The 20,047-nt window shown below is 44.6% G+C and overlaps 5 protein-coding genes across 6 annotated transcripts; 2 read left to right on the top strand and 3 right to left on the bottom strand.

The window, feature by feature from the left end:
• Positions 1-707: 707 nt before the first annotated feature.
• Positions 708-9,447, top strand: LOC6536182. 2 transcript variants are annotated; one of them, XM_015192115.2, is made up of 7 exons: positions 708-844; positions 6,106-6,228; positions 7,053-7,186; positions 7,248-7,634; positions 7,773-8,183; positions 8,258-8,413; positions 8,492-9,447. In XM_015192115.2, the coding sequence occupies exons 1-7, from the start codon at positions 802-804 to the stop codon at positions 8,903-8,905; spliced, it is 1,668 nt and encodes a 555-aa protein (XP_015047601.1). In that variant the 5' UTR covers positions 708-801; the 3' UTR covers positions 8,906-9,447. The 2 variants fall into 2 exon arrangements, with proteins under 2 accessions (XP_015047601.1, XP_039232776.1); XM_039376842.2 differs by lacking the exon at positions 6,106-6,228 and having other exon boundaries at positions 753-844.
• Positions 9,448-10,216: 769 nt separating this feature from the next.
• LOC6536183 (replication protein A 70 kDa DNA-binding subunit) lies at positions 10,217-11,227 on the bottom strand. Its single transcript, XM_002096738.4, has 2 exons — positions 11,084-11,227; positions 10,217-10,973 (listed from the first exon to the last, which is right to left on the bottom strand). The coding sequence occupies exons 1-2, from the start codon at positions 11,102-11,104 to the stop codon at positions 10,287-10,289; spliced, it is 708 nt and encodes a 235-aa protein (XP_002096774.2). The 5' UTR covers positions 11,105-11,227; the 3' UTR covers positions 10,217-10,286.
• Positions 11,228-11,824: 597 nt separating this feature from the next.
• Positions 11,825-14,151, bottom strand: LOC6536184 (replication protein A 70 kDa DNA-binding subunit). Its single transcript, XM_002096739.4, has 4 exons — positions 14,000-14,151; positions 13,693-13,937; positions 12,417-13,635; positions 11,825-12,338 (listed from the first exon to the last, which is right to left on the bottom strand). Exons 1-4 carry the CDS (start codon positions 14,033-14,035, stop codon positions 12,027-12,029), a joined length of 1,812 nt encoding a protein of 603 aa, XP_002096775.1. The 5' UTR covers positions 14,036-14,151; the 3' UTR covers positions 11,825-12,026.
• Positions 14,152-14,645: 494 nt separating this feature from the next.
• LOC6536185 (DNA replication licensing factor Mcm2) lies at positions 14,646-17,583 on the top strand. The gene is made up of 2 exons (XM_002096740.4): positions 14,646-16,888; positions 16,946-17,583. Exons 1-2 carry the CDS (start codon positions 14,750-14,752, stop codon positions 17,468-17,470), a joined length of 2,664 nt encoding a protein of 887 aa, XP_002096776.1. The 5' UTR covers positions 14,646-14,749; the 3' UTR covers positions 17,471-17,583.
• Positions 17,584-17,600: 17 nt separating this feature from the next.
• Positions 17,601-19,564, bottom strand: LOC6536186 (probable ATP-dependent RNA helicase DDX55 homolog). Its single transcript, XM_002096741.3, has one exon. It carries the CDS (start codon positions 19,506-19,508, stop codon positions 17,661-17,663), a length of 1,848 nt encoding a protein of 615 aa, XP_002096777.1. The 5' UTR covers positions 19,509-19,564; the 3' UTR covers positions 17,601-17,660.
• Positions 19,565-20,047: the final 483 nt, after the last annotated feature.

Below are 20,047 nucleotides of genomic sequence, written 5' to 3' on the forward strand. Positions count from 1 at the left end.
AATTGCTTCCAATTTCTTATAATGCCTTCCATTTAGACAAAGTTATATAGCTAAAAAGATTGCCTCAGAATGGATCGTGAGTTAGAAATGAAAAACTAAATAAAAAATTAATCTGTTTAAACTTTGCCTCGACTTGAAATGCACTTGCATATGTAATATATTTTACTTAAATAGCAGTTGAAAAGTAAATATACATGTTTTGGAATAGCGGTTCACAGATAGGGTAGGTTTTACAGCTAGTCGTGAAAATAAAATACTCCAGCTCGTCGCTGCCTCTGCCGTTGCTTCTGCCACCGTTACCGCCTCTGCCTCTGCCGGCGCCTACGCACGCGTAGCGCGATTATCGGCGCATCTCAGTCGCGTCACCGCCTCCGTCCGCCCATCTTCACTTTTACCGCCGAAAGAGAGAGTGAGAGTGTTTGCCCCGCTCATTTGCGTTTCTTGTGTCTACCGGTTTTATTTTGGTTTTACATACATTTTCTGTATTTTCGTTCAATTTACGCGCATTTCATTGCTTTCCTTCATTCGCAATGCTGGAATAATTGATTAAAATAATAAGTTCATTAAATTTAATTAAATCAACTATCCGCTTCCGATCCGCGGCACGAGTCGCGAACACAACGATAATAAAGGTTTTTTTGTGTTTTCCTCATTTTGCTTTTCCCTCCCACAGTGAGTGTTTGAGTGTACGTGGAAAATAGCAAAGTAAAATTACTTGCATCCGACGAAAATAACTAATCATCGTAATTTCCGAAGAAAGAAATTTTCAAGCAAAATTCGACAGAGAAAAAAGTGGCAAAAATGAACTTTTTTGTGATTGGCTTTCTGATCATGCAGGCGGCAAGTGAGTAAAATGCAGTTTTCATTTTTCCCGTTTCCATTTAACCAAATAATTGCTGTTTCTATTGTTGCTGTGCGGCTGCCTAGGCTTAATTGCTTTTTACGGGTGTCGGATAACAATTATTTAATTCGGGTTGGCAGCAGGCTGAAATTCAAATGACTGAGGCGACGAACTTTTCTTGAATTCGAGTTTGTGTCTTAAGTCTTTAGACTTATATTTTATGGGGAGTCTTATGACACCTGGATATGCTGTAATACTAGACTGCAGACACAAAACTGGTTGCCGAAGATTCTTTTGTAAGCTGTCCAAAATTAGTGGTCGGTAATAAGCCAATTGGTCAAACAAACAAAGTAAATAAATACTATACTGCTAGGTAGACAATTCGGCGTCAAGATTTGGACGTCCACTTAAATTTCAATCAACATAAGTCAATGCAAGAAGTACGTCATAATAGGTAAATAGCAACCATAACAATCTTATCTATGCATTTGTTTATGCATATTAAGCCACCGATCCGCTGCTGCAGTTTATTGGCATCGTTTTTTCATATGGATTCAGTTTCTGTTCATTGTCTGCGCTTCAATCGGTTCGCTTTATGCAAAAACCTTGCCGAGGAAACCGGATTGGTTTTAGGTTAGTCATGGTACCATGGAGCATTCTTGACCTGAAGTAATGTGCAGCTCATTAAGAACAAATACACAAGTATATACATACATATGTACATTTATTTGGGTTGAAGGTGTCTCCATTTAGGTTTATACATATTTATCGACCATTCGCCAATTAATCAATTTGCAAATTGCAGGCATAAACTAACCTTGCATAACCTACGCACTACAATTTAACCTGTTTTATTTGATTGAGTGTAACGATGTTCCAATCGCACCTCAATATGGCTAAGTCCGTCTTGGGCCAGAATATCGGTCAAGATCAGAGCAATAGTGGTCTACAAACTGGCTGCTGGTTCAGACAATTTTCGCTGCCCAATTTGCATAAAGTTTATGGTGTGTTTACTGACCTTTGCTTGGCCAAAAGGAAACTATCCATGGGCAGGAGGAACTTATGCACACATCACTCAAATATGTACCGACATTGCCCTGCCCAAATCTTTTGATATTCCCATTGATGGCTTCATAAAATTCACTGAGCAATCGTGGACCATGAATCATCAATATAACGCTGATTTGTACCCGAACTCATTGAGATGCGTTGGCCGCATATGTTTCTCTTTATTGTTTTCTTTTCTTTTCGCTCGTGTTTGGCTCAAACTCAATATCTGTTTTGTGGTCAATGACGCAGCGCTTTGGAGGCATCTTCAGTTGTTTCTGATGCTGTTGCTTTTTCTGTGTTTTTATATAACCCACATTCGGACCGATGTTTGAGAGCTTTATGCAATACTTCTGGCCCGAGACACTTGGCTTCGGTGTGAAGACCCTTCCTGGTCAAAACTGACAGCTAATAGCCAATACGTTAGTGAGTATACGCCCCGTGTGACAAGTAAACATAAAATATTATAAATGTTTTCTGGCTAAATGTACATACTTTCAACGGCAATTAGCCTTTGCCGTTGAATGTTTTTCTTAGCCAAACCATTGGGCCTCGGAAAGATGCATTGTTGCAACTGCAAAAGGGGCTAAAAGTACTAAAAAATAATAAGAAAAAGAAATTGCATTGTCATACAATTGGTCAATAAGTAAAAGGCTCTCCGAGCTGGTATTTTGCAAAGTGAAAGGCAGACTGGCATCTGTGCACTTGCAAAAACATATCCCATAAATTCTAAAGTACATTTTTTATATGAACTTTTTAAGTGATAAATAATACCAATTTAAAGTTTCAAGTTTTAATTTTTTACATGTCGTCATTTTAGCTTCAAGCGAATAGCTGGGGGAATGCCTAAATGACCAACATTTTGCTCGCTTACATCTTCGCTACATCTGAGTTGGAAAAAAAATCATTTAAGTGCAAGTCAAATATTACCACAAATACCACGTGGGAATTAAGTTGTGTAACAAAGTCTTAAGAAACATGATTTATAATTATAAGATAGGATGATGCATAAATGAGAACAAAAATATTTCCCGAACTTTTTTTGGGCAGTGGACAACAAGACTTCCGTTTGGGGTTATTCCCACACAAGGGACGTGTCCTTTCCCTTTTTCGAGTTCCCCTCTGCAGACATTTGTACGTTTTGTTCGCAATTAGGAATAAATTAAGGCATGATTATCGCCTCTATTGTCTGGGCCCATCTTCACATAATATAAAGATTGTGTTTCTTGGGCCGTCAAGTGTGTTGTGGCATTATTTCCGAGCACGCAACCCGCTCACGTAAGACCTTCGCCTCGGAGATGCTGCACCGATCTCTGGGCATCCAAAGTCTTGCATTCCATTCCACACCTTTGTGACTAGCTGATTGTTTGGCCCACACGCATACACGCTCAAATTGCAATTTAATTCGATGGCCTAAAGTGTCTTTGTCATAAGTTTTGGCTGTCGGGGCTCTGTTTCCCTCGGCCTATCGCTCACTGTCAAGACCATCGTTCAATTAACATAATTAACCGGCAAAGGGGATTAGCAAGCCGTGTTTTGGGTCTGACACTTGTCGAAGACCATTTGGACAATCCAAGCCAATCCGAAACAATCTCCCCCCAAGACGTGCGATAATGGTTTCATTCGGATGGCTTATTCGAGGCACAGGGGCAAGGTCAGGGCCATATCGTAAAGTTCCCGAAATCACATTTTGATTTTCCCTTCATGACATAGAACAAGGTGTAAGAGTCGATCTATGATGCAAGTCAGTTCAAAAGACAATCTCCGTCATTTAAATCGGTTACTTTTAGCACCACGGCAAGGTCATTAATAGCACTTAAAAGTACGATTTCCTGTCACTGACAATGAGAACAAAAAGTACGAGCCAGTAAGCTAAGTAAATTAAGGAGAAATGGAAAGTTTCGCCCAGTATGTCAGCGTAAAAAAGCGAAAGGTGGTCGCCCAAAAGAGCCTTCGCGAAAAAAATCATTGACGATGAGATAAAAAGATTGACCGTAAAACGTTTTGCCAACAATGGAATGTTAAAGCCTTTAAATATGAGTGCAGAATATTAAAAGGGAAACCACTTAGAGTTCGGCCATAATGAATGGACGGCCTAGGCGCAGATGTTTGATAATTTATACAAGATATTTGCATTTGCGTCTGCCAAGCGAGATCATCAAATTGAATTAACGCTGAGCTCGGCCAGCCAGCTTATGCTTTTTGTTTCAGTTTCAGTTTCGGTTTCAGTTTCTGTCTTAGCATCCGAGTGAGCAATTAATATCAATGTTTTTGAGACCAGATGACCCACTTTCGCGGGCAGAGGTGCTAACTAGACGGGCTTTACTGATCAGGGGATGTGGGATGCAAGATGTTGTCTTCGAGGAAAGTAACTAAACATTTGCTGCCGCTGATCAATGGCTGGTCTATGCCAACACTGCCCCACGTGCATATTTATGCCTCATTATTTGTTTAGTTTGGATTTCTATTTGGCCACTTGATGCCGGGCAGCCATGTCAAGTCGTAAGGCCGCCGCAACTCGCATTTCATACCCGAGATGAGAGAAAGCGCTTGTCGATCGCCTGTGACTAACTGCAAATGTAGCTGGATGTCCCCCACTGACAATTCGAAAAAAATGTCATATTTTTATATTTCCTATTGCTCTCCGGCATGCCTGGCTATTTGCCTAGTTTTCCCTAGCTAATTGCTGATTTCCCTTCTCAAATTTGTCGTCGTGCAGGCCATTTGCACGCGCAATTAAAATAACTGCTCGCCCACACGGCGAATGCGTAATGCAAATTTGTGTGTAAAAGTATCTAAAGTTCCATTATCAACCATTTCGGGGGGAGCAGGTATAATCGATTGTGGCTTTTGAGTGGTAAATTGGTATATCTGATGATGATGATAATGATGACGGAGACGAGGAAGTGAGCACATCGGGTGCACGCTCTGATCCCGCGGAGATGGCCAAACATTGCCTTGCCATGCTGACACTCCATTAGGCGGGCGGTTATAAAACCAGCTCCATTTTCCTTGAACCCACAAGCCAAAGTGTTGGACCGGACTCTGATCCGACCCGTAGCGGCTCTACACTGAGGAAAAATGCATAAAAGTAGGCTTTTGCACTATATTAACAATTTGTAAACAATTTATTTAACTGGGCCACAGTCCGTCATTTTTGGCCAAGTGTATCATCTAAAACGATTACCACAATTGGCAACATGTGCCACTCGCACATAATGGCTTGCCATTAGCCGCCTTAGAATCGGTTTCAAATGCTGCTCCATGAATGTGGATGGACGACACGCCGAGTGGCGGGGGAATTTTGAAAGAATTCATTCGAAACACGTATTACATGTCCCACTTGACATGCTAACAATTTAATTTGAACCCAAGACTCGCAATTTGGCTCCCCAGCTCGAATTGAAGTCTCTAACTTGGTTCAGGTCAATGGGGGTGCTCTCCTCATGACTTGGGTAACCCCAGCTAATGCGTAACCTATGGCACTTATGGGGCTCAATTGTTTTGTGGGCCCCAATCATAAGGAAGTGCCATTTGTCGGTCCATAATGGGTCTGCTCACGGCATAGTAAATCGATTATGGCCACGTTGAGATCGCTGTGAGAATGCTGGCGGCCTGGTTTTATTACTTGTATGTCTGCGGTCGGATTGGGCCATCTTCTCTGCTTCAATCTGGGTCATTCCGCGGTCACACCTTATGTTGGCAGATGCAAGATAATAAAAACACACATACCTCGGATTCCACGCGCCGAATCGGATGTCTTCGTGAGATATAATCAGTCAATCCGCACATCAATCAAGACATCCGCCACGCAATGCGATTCGATGCGGGATCGCATACTTAAAAACTTTGCGCCGATTTTTATTTGAAGACTTCATGCTTCAAAGTGATAAAACTGTTATTAATTTATGCCAATTTTGTAAAGTGATATAATTCATGTTAGATTTGAAGCCACACCCTTTCTAACACAACAATACTACTCTTAGTTATTAATCCAAAATTGGTTAAGTTTTTGGTTGTGGTTTAATGTTGCATAGAGAAAACAACACAGAAGATTTCCCCCCCCCTCCTGTATCCACTCAATCCCTGGAATACCTTACCCTACACGATCTCTACATAATATTAATCCCTTGTTGTACTAATTAGTAACGTAACTATTGTATTATACCAAAGAACTATCCTATTCTGTGTTTGCTTTTTCTATTCTTTATTTATAGGATTGGCTTGCGGGACGTGTGTTTTATCGTCCGATTTCGGTTTCATTCTCGATTGTAACTTCAAAAAGTCTGGACTGTTTCGTGTACGAAATTTGGGTGGCCTTAAGGCCCATTTCGGTTTAGGTAAATCTCTCAACTGTTCTGTCAACCCATTCGCACCATCCCCACCATCCTCACCCTTCATTTTCTCAGTGTACATACGACCCCGAAATAGTTCAAGGTGTAGACGTAGAGTAAGTAGTGTTTCCAAGGCTTTCAATCCTCCAATTCTCAAGTGCAGCTAATTGGTCAAGTAATCGAACTCGACCTGAACTCAAACGCACCGCGAATAGCGATTAAGTAAGTCATTATGCATTAATGCCAATGTCAGTGGTAGCACCACATATATGAACTCAATTCTGATAATGTAGAGCGTTTCAGCGGAGTAGCACAACAAGAAATCGGCTTGAAGAGTAGTGACCTGTAGTTCAATTGGCAGGGGCGTGCAAGAGGGGTAGCTAGGATTCCAGTTTAATGGGACTTTAATGATTCCAAAGAGCACTAAAAGCATCGCACATAAACTTACCAATTTTTTCGAATTTGTTAAAACTGGTAGAATATATTTTAAGTTATCATTTGATTTTTGATTTTTGTATCTTGTATTTAATAATAATAATAATTTAGGATCATTTGACCATTTATAAATAAGAACAAGTGAGCCACACGTGTTTGTTACTTTGCTCAGATGTTTATTATTCACTGACCTCCTTAATAGATGAACCCTACCAGGCTCTGTGTACATAAAAGCCACATAGATGTAAGACTTTGATAAGACTCATACGAGAGCCACGTGAAGGGTAAAACAAAAGCCATTAATTAACACATCATTGCCCAACCCTCGGCCACGATTGAAGTGATTGATGAGGCCGTCGTGCGCCCGACCTAACCCAAACCTTTGCTTCTTACAGGTTTCAGTCTGGGCGACGAGCTGGGCTTTCCGGAATCGCTGGGCAACACGGAGAGTGACCGCCGGCGGGCTATCAGCTACAAAAACGGAGCACCACCTGACTTGGTGGGCGTACTTCCATCGACCCAGCAACAGGTGAGCTCAAACGGTCTTCTTGCATTTCAAATTATTTCATTACCTCACATCTCTACCGAAGGTCAATCCACCCGTGCAACACCCATTGCCAGAGAAACGGATAAGTTCACGGTCCACTGGAGGAGCGCCGTTTAACCTGCAGCAGGTGCAACAGCAGCAGCAACTGCAACTCCAGCAACAGAAACTGCAGCAACAGCAGTTGCAGCAACAATTAAAGCTGAAACAATTGCTGCTTCTGCAGCAGCAACAGCAGCAGCAACAGCTCATGACCGAGGCTCGTCCATTGCCATTGGGTGTTCCTGCCTTCCGACCCATTCCACAGAAGCAACTGGCCGCCACTCAGCCCTCTGCTCCGAGTTCGACCCCTGCGGAGAGACGGGTGGCCGTGGACACCCCGGAGCCGCGGGTCAGTCTCAACAACAAGCTAATAACCTCCATCGATCAACCGGTAAGATACTACACATGTTACACGTGATTTCTTTGGGGTCTTTGTAAATGGAACAACTCTAGTTAATTCCCAGAAGTAACGCTCTTAATTAAATAATTAAATATTCTGTTAATAACAAATTCACACCCATTCGGATAGCACTCGAATCGCACTTTTCACGTGGCCAATCCGGTGGTATCCCAACCAGTAGCCGTGCCGGTGTTCCAGGCGATGCCCCAATCCATCGCCAGGATCGCCAATGTGGGCAAGGAGCACCGAACGGTTTCCAGTCACCCGAACTACCTTCAGTTCGAGGAGCCCAAGTTCGACCTGAAAGATGTTACCGTAGAGGAACTGGCCGCCGCTGCCAACGTAACAGTGGACACCATCAAGCACGCCATCTACGTCCGGGAGCAGCAGCTGAAGGCTGAACACCGGGCCCAACTGGCGGCCAAGCTAAGGGAGGAGTTTATGCGCACCTCCACTATGAGGACTACGACCACGACGACCACAACGACAACCACTACGCCGCGTCCACAAAAGTCGCTAGCGGAACACAAGGTGTCCAAGGTGGGTATTGCGTTGAAAGCTGATGACCAATTTTCAATTGGATATAATATTTATGTTTCACTGCTTTAAATTAGGTGATGAACGCCCCTAAAGAGTACTATCCCGTGGGCTACGACAAGAACTTTGACGATAACTTCAAATCCAAGGTGGACCTGCCACCTACGAGTTTCTCCTGTGCTAAACAAAAGCACTTTCCTGGTCTCTACGCTGACACTGATCTTGGCTGCATGGTAAACTACACGCACTTGATGCGTTTTAGTGCAGTAAATCGTACTCACTTGTTAATCGCAATCCACAATCTCTGGCAGGTATTCCACGTATGCGCACTGACCGACGACGGCATGGTGCGTAAGTCGTTCCTCTGCCCGGAGAACACACTCTTCGACCAGACGATCCTGAAGTGCAACTGGTGGTTCTACGTGGACTGCAGCGCTAGCACCAGCGTTTACGACTCTAACATTCCCATCTCTAAGAGCTATCAGCTGATGAAGTCGCTCACTTATTTCTCCAAGTTCGCTGGCGGCCAGAGGCACGAGCAGGATGGAGACAAGGATGAGAATGCGCTGGACATCGATTCGCTGCGGGAGTCGATGGAGGGCGTGGCCCGGCGCCAGGAACAGGCCAAGAAGGCGGAGCTGAGGGAGGAGGAGCAGCGCAGCCTGCCCAAAGAGGATCATGAGCATGTGGTTCCAGCAGAGGCAGAGCAACAGCTATCCAACTAGGCTTCACTGGGCCCATCCCAACGCTATCTGAGATCTAGGTTAAGTGTTTACGATCGAGCGTCTCTGGTCGATTAGCCGTACGTAGTCAAGTCCTTTTCTGAAGTCAACGGTTTTCCCAATCATCGGAGAGAGAAAACCAAAAACTATTCCAGAAATTGGTTAACCATTCCGATTATATTCAGATTCAAGGACGCCTATTTGTGACGCTTTAACATTTTATTATCACAGAGCCAAAATAGTTTTCTCCATATCTATTCGAGGAAATGGATAATAGATATGACTAAGATTATTTTGATCACAAAATAGAGGACACTAGGGAACTGATATTATTATGGTTTTTTCTCTGTTAAGCATCATAACTTCCTGTGGCAGAGTGCCCCTTAAACTTAGTCTTTTTCTAGCCCTTAGGTGGATAATCTCTAGTTAAGTCCCATCAGTGAGTACATTTTGATTCGGGCACTTATTTTTAGTACGTTTCACTATTTATTTATTGTACAAGTATTTCCCGAAAATAAAACGTCGTTTGTGTAAACATGTTCAAACAATTTGTTTTTTATGGATAACGACATGGATTATGTATAATAAAAGTTTATTGATTTTTCTTAACGATTTGAATACAGGTGTACATCGTAAACATAAAAGAATATTACAATTTTAATATTTTTATACCCGTTACTCGTAGAGTAAAAGGGTATACTAGATTCGTTGAAAAGTATGTAACAGGCAGAAGGAAGCGTTTCCGACCATGTAAAGTATATATATTCTTGATCAGGATCAATAGCGGAGTCGATTTGGCCATGTCCGTCTGTCCGTCCGTCTGTCCGTCTGTCCGTCCGTCTGTCCGTCTGTCTGTCCGTATGAACGTCGAGATCTCAGGAACTACAAAAGCTAGAAAGCTGAGATTAGGCATACAGACTCCAGGGACATAGACGCAGCGCAAGTTTGTCGATTCATGTTGCCACGCCCACACTAACGCCCACAAACCGCCCAAAACTGCCACGCCCACACTTTTGAAAAATGTTTTAATATTTTTTCATTTTTGTATTGGTCTTGAAAATTTCTATCGATTTGCAAAAAAACTTTTTGCCACGCCCACTCTAACGCCCACAAACCGCCCAAAGCTGCCACGCCCACACTTTTGAAAAATGTTTTGAAATTTTTTTTTATTTTTGTATTAGTCTTGTAAATTTCTATCTATTCGCCAAAAAACTTTTGGCCACGCCCACTCTAACGCCCACAAACCGCCAAAAACTGTCCTTCGCACTTACACTAGCTGAGTAACGGGTATCAGATAGTCGGGGAACTCGACTATAGCTTTCTCTCTTGTTTTTTATTGCACAGGTATCAATTTATCATAGGTCCAATAATATTTTAGAGTTCATTATTGGTTGTCATACCATTCCAACATGGAAGTGGCTTCTGGATTATCTGGATTAATCTGCACATTCGTGTACCAGCCGGCGTTCAGTTTGATTTCATTGTTGTGAGTCTGGGCACGCGCCCCTTTGACCACGATAACGTCATCAGGTTTACCCTCAAAGTTCACAGCTTGCTTTTCCCACAGATTTAACATGACACACTGGTAATCATGATCCACAAGTAAGATTTCCCGAATAAAGTAACCTGCTCTGTTATCCAGCTCTCGAACTTCCGAGCAGATTCCAATTGCGTCGACGGGCTCCATGTCCAGTATTGAAGAAACCTTCGATAACGGCAGGAAATTATATTTCTCTCGGGGAATCCGGTCACTAGCACTGAGTTCTACGACAGTATTCCCAAGAAGAAATACTTGATAAGGATTATCTGAAACTTTTAATCTCTGTTCCGCCTGCCGCACTTCAAAGCCTGAGAAAATGTATACCAGGCCTGTTTGAATCGAGGCGTAAAATACATTGACCAAGTTATTAAACACAACTCCTGTTATTTCACCAGACTCATCCAATAAAGTCATAATAAAAATTTCTCCATCTTGGCCATTATTGTTCCATGGCGTTTTCTCTGATTTCCACATAACACGGGCTTTTATGGATGAACTAACAAATGACGTTGGGCCCAAGCTGCAAATGGGCTGGATACCGCCAAAAAAATATTATATTGTTACAAGTTAAATTGCTCTCTTAATCAAACAAGATATTATTTTTTTTTTATTTAATGTAAATCTATGTAACGAATACTTACTATTATTGCGTTATTGTTCATTTTAAGACGTGTATAGGTCCAGAATTTGCAATTTTATTAATTCGATCTTTATGAACTGCACTCTGTGTATTTATGTGAATGACTAACAACATTTTGTTCACTAAAGCTCTCAAGCTATCGCTTTGATACCCTTTACTCTTAGTGTAAGAGGGTATGCCAGATTCGTTGTAAAGTAAGCATAAAGTATGTATATATTCTTGATGAGGATTACTAGCCTAGTCGATCTATCCATGCCCGTCCGTCTATCCATCCGTAAAAACGTCGAGATCTCAGGGACTATAAAAACTGGAATTTTAGATAAATCACGCCGAATCTAAATATTTCAGCCACACCAAAAGTTGTCGGGATCACAAGTTTGAATTTATTTTTAATTTTGAGTTATTCAAATTTCTATCGATATGCTAAAATAATTTTTATATTCGCACTCCAACAAGTTGTTATCGGGTAAGGGGTATCTTATAGTCTACTAGCCTTATCTCTTGTTTTTAAGCTCCAAACATCAGAAAGCTTTTTACATACGTATATTTAAAGTTTGCTCTGAAAAGCCCCTTTTAAGTTAGCAGATAGCATATGCAAAATAGAAAATAGAATAGATCGAAAACAATATGATCAAGACCATACGTTTTTTTTATTATTTATGTGTACACTGGTAGATGTTTCAGAATCGTAATGTTCGCTCTCAGTGAAGAACTTAGACGTACAAATACAAAATAGCGTCCCTTTAGTTTTTAAGTTTATTACAATTAAGTGGAAGTCGTTAGTACCAATCTACGATTTCAAAAAGGGATATAATATGTATTTGAACATAGCTGAATAGCATCCCATTCACAATATTTGGAAATAACATATTTACTGTAATGCATAAATGTATAACCTATTCCTAGTTAATGGTAGATGTGTTAAAGCGCGCTGCGCATGGAACTCAGTTGGAGGAGCCAATACCGGTTAGCTCCTGCAGCTCCTTGAGCAAGTGTTTATTGTACTCCTTGTGATTGATAGGGGCTACCGACTGCACAGTGAGCTTGTTGCGAGTCATGTCCCCGAAAACTTCGTTCTTGCAGCGCAGCTTAAAGATGTGCGAAGTGAAGTTGAGTGCGGAGAAAATCTGTTCGGCCTTGGCAGGGTCGTTCTCAAGGGCCTCACCCACTTCCTGCGAACTGTGTCCAAGAAGCTGTTCGCCGACCTCGTTAAAGCTACTGACCCAACGGTTGGAAGTCCAGTCGCCAATGCTCATCTAGAATAAATTATTTATGTTAGTTGCAGAACTGATATTTAAAGTAAGAAAGCTAAATGTTGCACAGATAATACTTACGTTGATAAGCAGCCGATACTTAAAGTTGGGAAATAGTGCGTTGCATTTCTCGCACCGGAACTGGTCGTTGCCCTCATCTACAACCTTCTTGTTGCAGTCGCTTTGAGGGCAGGCTCGGTAAAAGGCATTCTCCTGTTTGACGATGTGCACCACTGCCTTGCACTGAAAGTAATCAGGCTTGTCGCCACTACCAAGGTTGCGAGTCCGCGCATCCTTAAGCGTCATCCATTCGGTTGAGAAGTTTCCTCCGCCTGTTCGCGCCGAAACCATATTGGCGACATTGTCACCGCCTCCATTGTCGAACCAGCCGCGTAGCTTATGTGCCTCGGGGATATCAGGGTTGATCTTCATGATTGAGCCGCCACCTAGGCTCAAGGACTTACCGCCATTGAACTCATTAATACGCGATCCCTTGACCAGGATCACAGGCTGCACATGACCGTCAAAATTAACGGCCTCATCACCCCAGAGGGTCAAGCTGATGGCCGAGTTACTCATGTCCACCAGGGTTATTTCCCGCTTCTTGAATTCCTTGTTTGTGGTGCGAGCTACGAAGGATTGCAGTTCGCCCACCTCCTTGCAAATTCCAATTGTGTCCACCGCTGCTTTGTTTTCCATACCCGAAACATCGGAAATAGGAATAAGGTTGTACTTAATTTCCGGAATGGGATCATCGTCGGTATCCTCGCACAGCTGGACAACCGTTTCACCAGAAAAGGTCATCTCGTAAGCGTTGTTCAGCGAAGAGTACTGTTTGTTTGCCGGTTTCAATTGGCACTTGGATATGTAGTACACGCTGTCCACTTGAATGAGGTCGTAGAACTTATCGCACTGTTCCTTGAAGGCAGTGGCCCGAATTTCGCCCGATTCGTCCATTAAATCCATGCTGAACAACTTGCCCTCGCCGCGGGCATTGCTCCAGGTGCGAATACCGGATTTTGAGGTCACGCGAGCCTTAATCACCCACTTGTTTTGGTAGGGACTCAGGCTGGAAATAGGATGTGTCATTCCACTATTAATGGATGCATTCATTACAACGTTATTATTGTTGTTGTGGGCTGGCTCCTTTTTGGCAACAGGCTTGGAATTAGAAGGTGCTGCTGCCTTGGGCGCGAGATCCTGCTTGGCTGCATTTTCATATGTGACGGGTTCGCCAATTTTGGACTTAACCTCGGCGCCTGGATTCACGACAGTCAATTCGGAAATGATGAGAACGCGTCTAAAAGGGAAGCTTATGGTATAATTCTGTCGGAAGCTGGTTTTACCGCATACTTACTTGCCGGCTCCGTCCTTGCCAACCAGTGAGGTCACATATTTATCCAACTGGACAATGGTGAACTCTTCTAGTTCTCCGTTGTGCTGCATCACGTTCAGCTGACTGGCCAGCATCGCATAGCTGTTGAAGTACTTGCCGTCGGAGATCAGGATGCGATAGCGCTCTGAGTCGGCGGCGCTATTAATCTTCTTGATTGCCAGGATCTGGAGAACCGGACCATCCACAACCTCGCCGTGCATAATGCGCTGCGGCCGGTAGTTCGAAATGTTACTATACAAATTCATTAATTTTAAGGTGGCATACTTACAGCAATTACTCCGGTGGACAAAGATGCCAGTACCATTTTGATTATTAATAATAAATTGGGAATTTCACAAACAAATATAATTCATGCGTCGAGGGCTGGGAGCAAAGTGAAGCTAGAAGAGGCGGGAAGGGCTGCTCCGTAAGTTTGAATCAGTGGTAACGGAACTAGTTCAAATTGGCTTTCATTTAGAGCTGCATTACAGGGCCGTAAAATGTTGGTTGCCTATTACTATTAAGTTAATAGAAAATGCTATTATTTTTATTATTGTGAACCATATTCTGAACATGTCTTTCAATTGAAATATCGCTTTTAACATGACTTACATTTGTTGTAACAATACCTACTCTATTTTTTTGTAAACTTTTCTATTAGACTGGTATTATAAAAAATACTTTAATATTTTTATATTGGTATTATATAAAATACTTTAATATTTTAATACTAATATTATATTATTTTTTTCCATTTAACTCTGTTACATTTAATTGCCAAAAAGAAAGTCTTTATAATTTACTTTATTAATAGACAAATATGTTTATTATCGTTCTTATGCAAAAAATAAGCAGACGCGAATGTTCAATGTATGTACCAGCCGTTTACAGCACTGTTTATCGAAACTTAAATGTAGCCCTGAATTTGCTCGATTAGCAAACATTTTCCCGCGCATTTTCGCACGCGTCGTCACAACAAGATCGCCAGTACAAAACAAAACATATCGCAGATAAACGCTAAGCATAACAGACACACGTTATGGACAATCCCAGTTCACCGCCGCCAAATACGCCCAGCGATGCCGCCGAACGTCGCGAACTGCGGGCAGCGATGACGTCGCCGGTGGGCGACTTTGAGCCATTCGAGAACGAGGACGAGATCCTGGGAGATCAGACCGTTCGCGATGAGGCCGAGGAGGAGGATGGCGAGGAGCTCTTCGGGGACAACATGGAGAACGATTACCGGCCCATGCCTGAGTTGGATCACTATGATCCGGCAATGCTGGATGACGAGGATGACTTCTCTGAGATGTCTCAGGCAGATCGCTTTGCCGCCGAGTCAGAGATGCGTCGACGCGACCGCGCCGCCGGAATCCATCGCGACGATCGCGATCTGGGTTTCGGTCAGTCCGATGATGAGGACGACGTGGGACCCCGGGCCAAGAGACGAGCTGGTGAGAAGGCAGCTGTTGGTGAGGTAGAAGACACCGAGATGGTGGAGTCTATCGAAAACCTGGAGGATACCAAGGGACACTCTACCAAAGAGTGGGTCAGTATGCTGGGACCACGCACGGAAATCGCCAATCGCTTTCAATCCTTCCTGAGAACATTTGTGGATGAAAGGGGCGCATACACCTATCGTGATCGGATACGGCGGATGTGCGAGCAGAACATGTCTTCGTTCGTCGTCTCCTACACGGATCTGGCCAACAAGGAACACGTGCTGGCCTACTTCCTGCCCGAGGCTCCCTTTCAAATGCTCGAGATTTTCGATAAAGTGGCCAAGGACATGGTGCTCTCCATTTTTCCCACCTACGAACGGGTCACCACCGAGATTCACGTGCGCATTTCGGAGCTGCCGCTGATCGAGGAGCTGCGCACATTCAGAAAACTGCATCTTAACCAATTGGTTCGCACTTTGGGCGTGGTAACTGCCACTACAGGAGTTCTTCCCCAGCTATCCGTGATCAAGTACGACTGCGTTAAGTGCGGCTATGTGCTCGGACCCTTTGTTCAGTCGCAAAATACAGAAATAAAGCCCGGTTCCTGTCCAGAGTGCCAGAGCACTGGGCCCTTCTCAATCAACATGGAGCAGACGTTGTATCGAAATTATCAGAAGATCACGTTGCAGGAGTCGCCAGGTAGGATTCCAGCTGGACGCATTCCTCGTAGCAAGGATGTTATTTTGCTCGCTGATTTGTGCGATCAATGCAAGCCTGGAGATGAACTTGAGGTCACAGGTATATATACCAACAACTATGATGGTTCTTTGAACACAGACCAAGGGTTCCCTGTTTTTGCCACCGTGATTATTGCCAATCATGTGGTTGTAAAGGACTCCAAGCAGGTAGTGCAGTCGCTTACGGACGAGGACATAGCCACCATTCAGAAGCTGAGCAAGGATCCGCGTATAGTAGAGCGTGTAGTAGCATCCATGGCGCCTTCTATATACGGACATGATTATATCAAGAGGGCGCTGGCGTTAGCTCTCTTCGGTGGAGAGTCCAAGAATCCCGGGGAGAAACACAAGGTCAGAGGTGATATAAACCTACTCATCTGCGGAGATCCCGGAACGGCAAAGTCGCAGTTCCTCAAGTACACTGAAAAGGTTGCGCCACGTGCAGTTTTCACTACGGGGCAGGGAGCCAGTGCCGTTGGTCTTACGGCTTATGTGCGACGAAATCCAGTATCCCGGGAGTGGACATTGGAGGCGGGTGCTCTGGTGCTGGCTGATCAGGGAGTCTGTCTTATCGACGAGTTCGACAAAATGAACGACCAGGATCGTACCTCTATTCACGAGGCCATGGAGCAGCAATCGATTTCGATTTCCAAGGCTGGTATTGTCACCTCTCTTCAAGCTCGTTGCACCGTGATTGCTGCTGCCAATCCCATTGGCGGTCGCTATGATCCATCGATGACCTTCTCGGAGAATGTGAATCTCTCGGAGCCCATCCTGTCTCGTTTCGATGTCCTGTGCGTGGTGAAGGACGAGTTTGACCCCATGCAGGATCAGCAGCTCGCCAAATTCGTGGTACACTCGCATATGAAGCACCACCCGAGTGAGGAGGAGCAGCCGGAGTTGGAGGAACCACAGCTGAAGACCGTTGATGAGATCCCGCAGGACTTGTTGCGACAATACATTGTATACGCTAAGGAGAACATACGGCCCAAGTTAACGGTAGGCAAACTTATTGAAATCGCAGCAAAAATACATTAACTTTTACGTATTATACAGAACATCGACGAGGACAAGATCGCCAAGATGTACGCCCAGTTGCGCCAGGAGTCTTTTGCAACGGGCTCACTGCCCATTACGGTGCGTCATATTGAGAGTGTCATCCGAATGTCTGAAGCGCACGCTCGCATGCATCTGCGCGAAAACGTGATGGAGGCAGATGTCAGCATGGCTATCCGCATGATGTTGGAGAGCTTTATCGAAGCGCAGAAGTTCAGCGTTATGAAGAAAATGCGCAGCACATTCCAGAAGTACCTGTCCTTCCAAAAGGACCATTCCGAGCTGCTGTTCTTTATTCTGCGACAGCTGACGCTCGACCAGCTCGCCTACATCCGCTGCAAGGACGGGCCCGGCGCCACGCACGTGGAGATAATGGAGCGCGATTTAATCGAACGGGCTAAGCAGCTAGACATTGTTAACCTCAAACCCTTCTACGAATCGGATCTGTTCCGCACAAATGGATTCTCTTACGATCCCAAGCGCCGCATCATCCTACAAATTGTGGTCGACGGCAACACAGCTTAAGTTTCATCCGCTTACTTCATCTCATTTAGCTATAGTATTCACGTCTATGTTTTGTTACCCCCATGTTTGGTCTAATAAAGTTTGATATACTTACGTACGTATTTATACTTAAATATATATTTCTTTTGAATTCATATATACATTTCCGTAAACATTTTTAATTGTACAAAAAAAGCAGCCCCAAAGCATGTTAATCATTGTCCCCTTCAATGCCCATGGCCTTGTCGAATTCTTCCTCGCTGATCTTGTTCTTTTTGAGCCGCTTGAAAAGCCGAATATCGCTGGCTAGTTCATCGAGATCCTCCTGGCTAAACTGCTGCCTCTTCTTTCCTTTTCCAGATCCGCCCGCCTCGGCCTCTGCCGCTTTCTTTCGCTGTTTCTTCGCCTTGCGCAGCTCCTTTTTGGACTTGGCATCCAGTTTTGCCTTTTTAGTTTGATCCCAGGACTCTGCACGCTTTTTGTGCTGCTTTTGACCTGGCCAGCTTCCGGTTTGCTCGTAAGTTTCCATTTTCTTTTGTCGAACTTGCTCTTTCTGGGCGTTCTTGTACGTAAGTTTGGTTAGGTCCACTTCAAAAGTCGGCGCCACGTAGCCGCCTCCCTGGTAGTTCTTCAGCTCCGGCATGCGCGGCAGTTGCAGGAGACCGTAAGCAGTGGCCATCTTGCCCAGATCCAGATCTTTTAGTCGGAGAATAGCGCTGCATTCGTGTTTGGTGTATGCTCTAACATGGGAAACAAATGCGCGCATGCCTTTATCATAGACGCCCTTGTCGGCTGCTTGCAGCCGATGGAGTTGATCTAAGACGGCGGGTAGTTCCTTCTTTTCTCGATCTGCATCCTCCTCCTCCTCCTCCTCGCTAAGCAGTTCAGTTAACTCCACCTTTTGGTTGATCTTCAAGAAATGCACATAAGCATCCTCGCTGGGCAGGAGAAACACCAGGGCATTGCCCTCGTTTCCCTGCCGAGCAGTGCGTCCCACACGATGTACAAAGCTGGAGGCAGTTGATGGTGGATCCCATTGCACTACCCACTCGATCTCAGGTACATCCAAGCCACGTGCGAGGACATCCGTGCATAGAAGTACGGCCTGTGCAGTGTTGCGAAACTTCTCCACCACATTGGCCCTCTTGTTTTTCATCTTTCCGTGGATTCCCAGCACTGTGCGTTTGGGCAGAAGAGGCGGCAGGGCCTCAGCCCAATACTCCACACAGGCGCAGGTGGGGAAAAAGACCATCACCTTTCCAACATCGGTGGCGGGGGAACTAAGGAACTCCAGCAGGGCCACAAACTTGAGTTCTGGCTCGACAATCCTGTAGAAATTCTGCAGGCGGGCTGGCGTGTTTACGGAGGCCTTCTCTTTAACTGAAACGAGTACAGGATTTCTCAAGCCCGCACGGATTAAGTCTGTAACCTCGGTAGTCTGTGTGGCGGAGAAGAGCCCAGTTCGACGTTGGCGGGGAAGATAGCCCAATATGTTATTCACACTCGTTTTGAAGCCCAAGTCCAGCAGGCGGTCAGCTTCGTCTAGGACCAGAAACTCCAAACTCTTCACCCGAGCCGCCAGATTAAGATCATCTCCTTTGCGCTGAAATAGATCCTCCAGTCGACCGGGGGTGCACACCAATATGCAGGGTGTTTCCTTACGCAGCGTGGCTATGTCCTCTTCTATGCTGTTGCCACCTACAATCAACTGTTGATTCAGGTGCTCGAGGTCTTCGTGCTCCAGAAACTGGGCTAAAACCTCGGAGATTTGGCGCGCCAGTTCCCGGGTTGGTGAGATGATGAGGGCACCTATTTCCTTGGGGCCCCATGGGGTCTCCTTGTGGCGCCTCTGCAGGATTTCTAGCATGGGCACAAGGAAAGCCAGTGTTTTACCACTACCAGTAACTGCCTCCGCGGAGACATCCTTCCGGGCCAGGAGCAGCGGAATGGCCGCCGTCTGGACGGGCGTCATCTGCTGGAAGCCGAAGCTCTGCACCACTTGAAGCACTGCATCTGAGAGCGGTGGTTTGTCCAGCGAAGACCACTTCTTTCGAGACATCTTGCAATTTGGTTTGTCAACAAAAACATGTGCGCGATAGTATGACCATCTCACATTTTGGATGGAAAGAATGGCAACGCCGGCAGCCAACTTTGAAATGCGCGCCGTATTCAAAGCATTGCCAGTACAAATTTTTACCTGAGTAGCCACTTATTGATTTATACTCGATTATTCTTGGCGCGAAATTGCAGAGTTTCAAAGTCCGACTCATAAAAAAAGTCTTGGCACAGCCTTGACTCTTGCTCCTGCATCTTCAACACCAGGTGCCACCGCTTTCACTCGCAATTCTATTGCACCCACCCACGAGCGCATCCAAAAAAAGGAGCCACACACGCTGTTTGTTGTTCTGCTGCTTGTATGGATTCCAAATCGTCCGAAAAAAGCGTGTGCCATCTGTCGCCTGGCGCTGCATTTCCAAAATATCGATGCCTGCGAATAAAAAAAAATCGGAAGTAAAAAGCGTTCGTCTTTTTCGATTCGTTTCGTCAACAAAATGGGACAGCGACAGCGAGGGGAATCGTGAGGAGGATTGCAGGACG

This window comes from Drosophila yakuba, chromosome 3R (assembly GCF_016746365.2).
Source record: "Drosophila yakuba strain Tai18E2 chromosome 3R, Prin_Dyak_Tai18E2_2.1, whole genome shotgun sequence".
NCBI classification, from domain to species: Eukaryota; Metazoa; Arthropoda; class Insecta; order Diptera; family Drosophilidae; genus Drosophila; species Drosophila yakuba.

Excerpts from the sequence above, each read along its gene's own strand:
- LOC6536183 (XM_002096738.4), bottom strand. The coding sequence starts at position 11,104 with ATGAACAATAACGCAATAATA. Across the intron at positions 10,974-11,083 it reads TGAACAATAACGCAATAATA|CCCATTTGCAGCTTGGGCCC; the intron begins GTAAGTATTCGT and ends GGCGGTATCCAG.
- LOC6536182 (XM_015192115.2), top strand. The coding sequence starts at position 802 with ATGAACTTTTTTGTGATTGGCTTTCTGATCATGCAGGCGGCAA. Across the intron at positions 7,187-7,247 it reads TTCCATCGACCCAGCAACAG|GTCAATCCACCCGTGCAACA; the intron begins GTGAGCTCAAAC and ends TCTCTACCGAAG. Across the intron at positions 8,414-8,491 it reads ACACTGATCTTGGCTGCATG|GTATTCCACGTATGCGCACT; the intron begins GTAAACTACACG and ends AATCTCTGGCAG.
- LOC6536186 (XM_002096741.3), bottom strand. The coding sequence starts at position 19,508 with ATGTCTCGAAAGAAGTGGTCTTCGCTGGACAAACCACCGCTCTCAGAT.
- LOC6536184 (XM_002096739.4), bottom strand. The coding sequence starts at position 14,035 with ATGGTACTGGCATCTTTGTCCACCGGAGTAATTGCT. Across the intron at positions 13,938-13,999 it reads TGTCCACCGGAGTAATTGCT|CGCATTATGCACGGCGAGGT; the intron begins GTAAGTATGCCA and ends TACCGGCCGCAG. Across the intron at positions 12,339-12,416 it reads AGTATCGGCTGCTTATCAAC|ATGAGCATTGGCGACTGGAC; the intron begins GTAAGTATTATC and ends AATTTATTCTAG.
- LOC6536185 (XM_002096740.4), top strand. The coding sequence starts at position 14,750 with ATGGACAATCCCAGTTCACCGCCGCCAAATACGCCCAGCGATGCCGCC. Across the intron at positions 16,889-16,945 it reads ACATACGGCCCAAGTTAACG|AACATCGACGAGGACAAGAT; the intron begins GTAGGCAAACTT and ends CGTATTATACAG.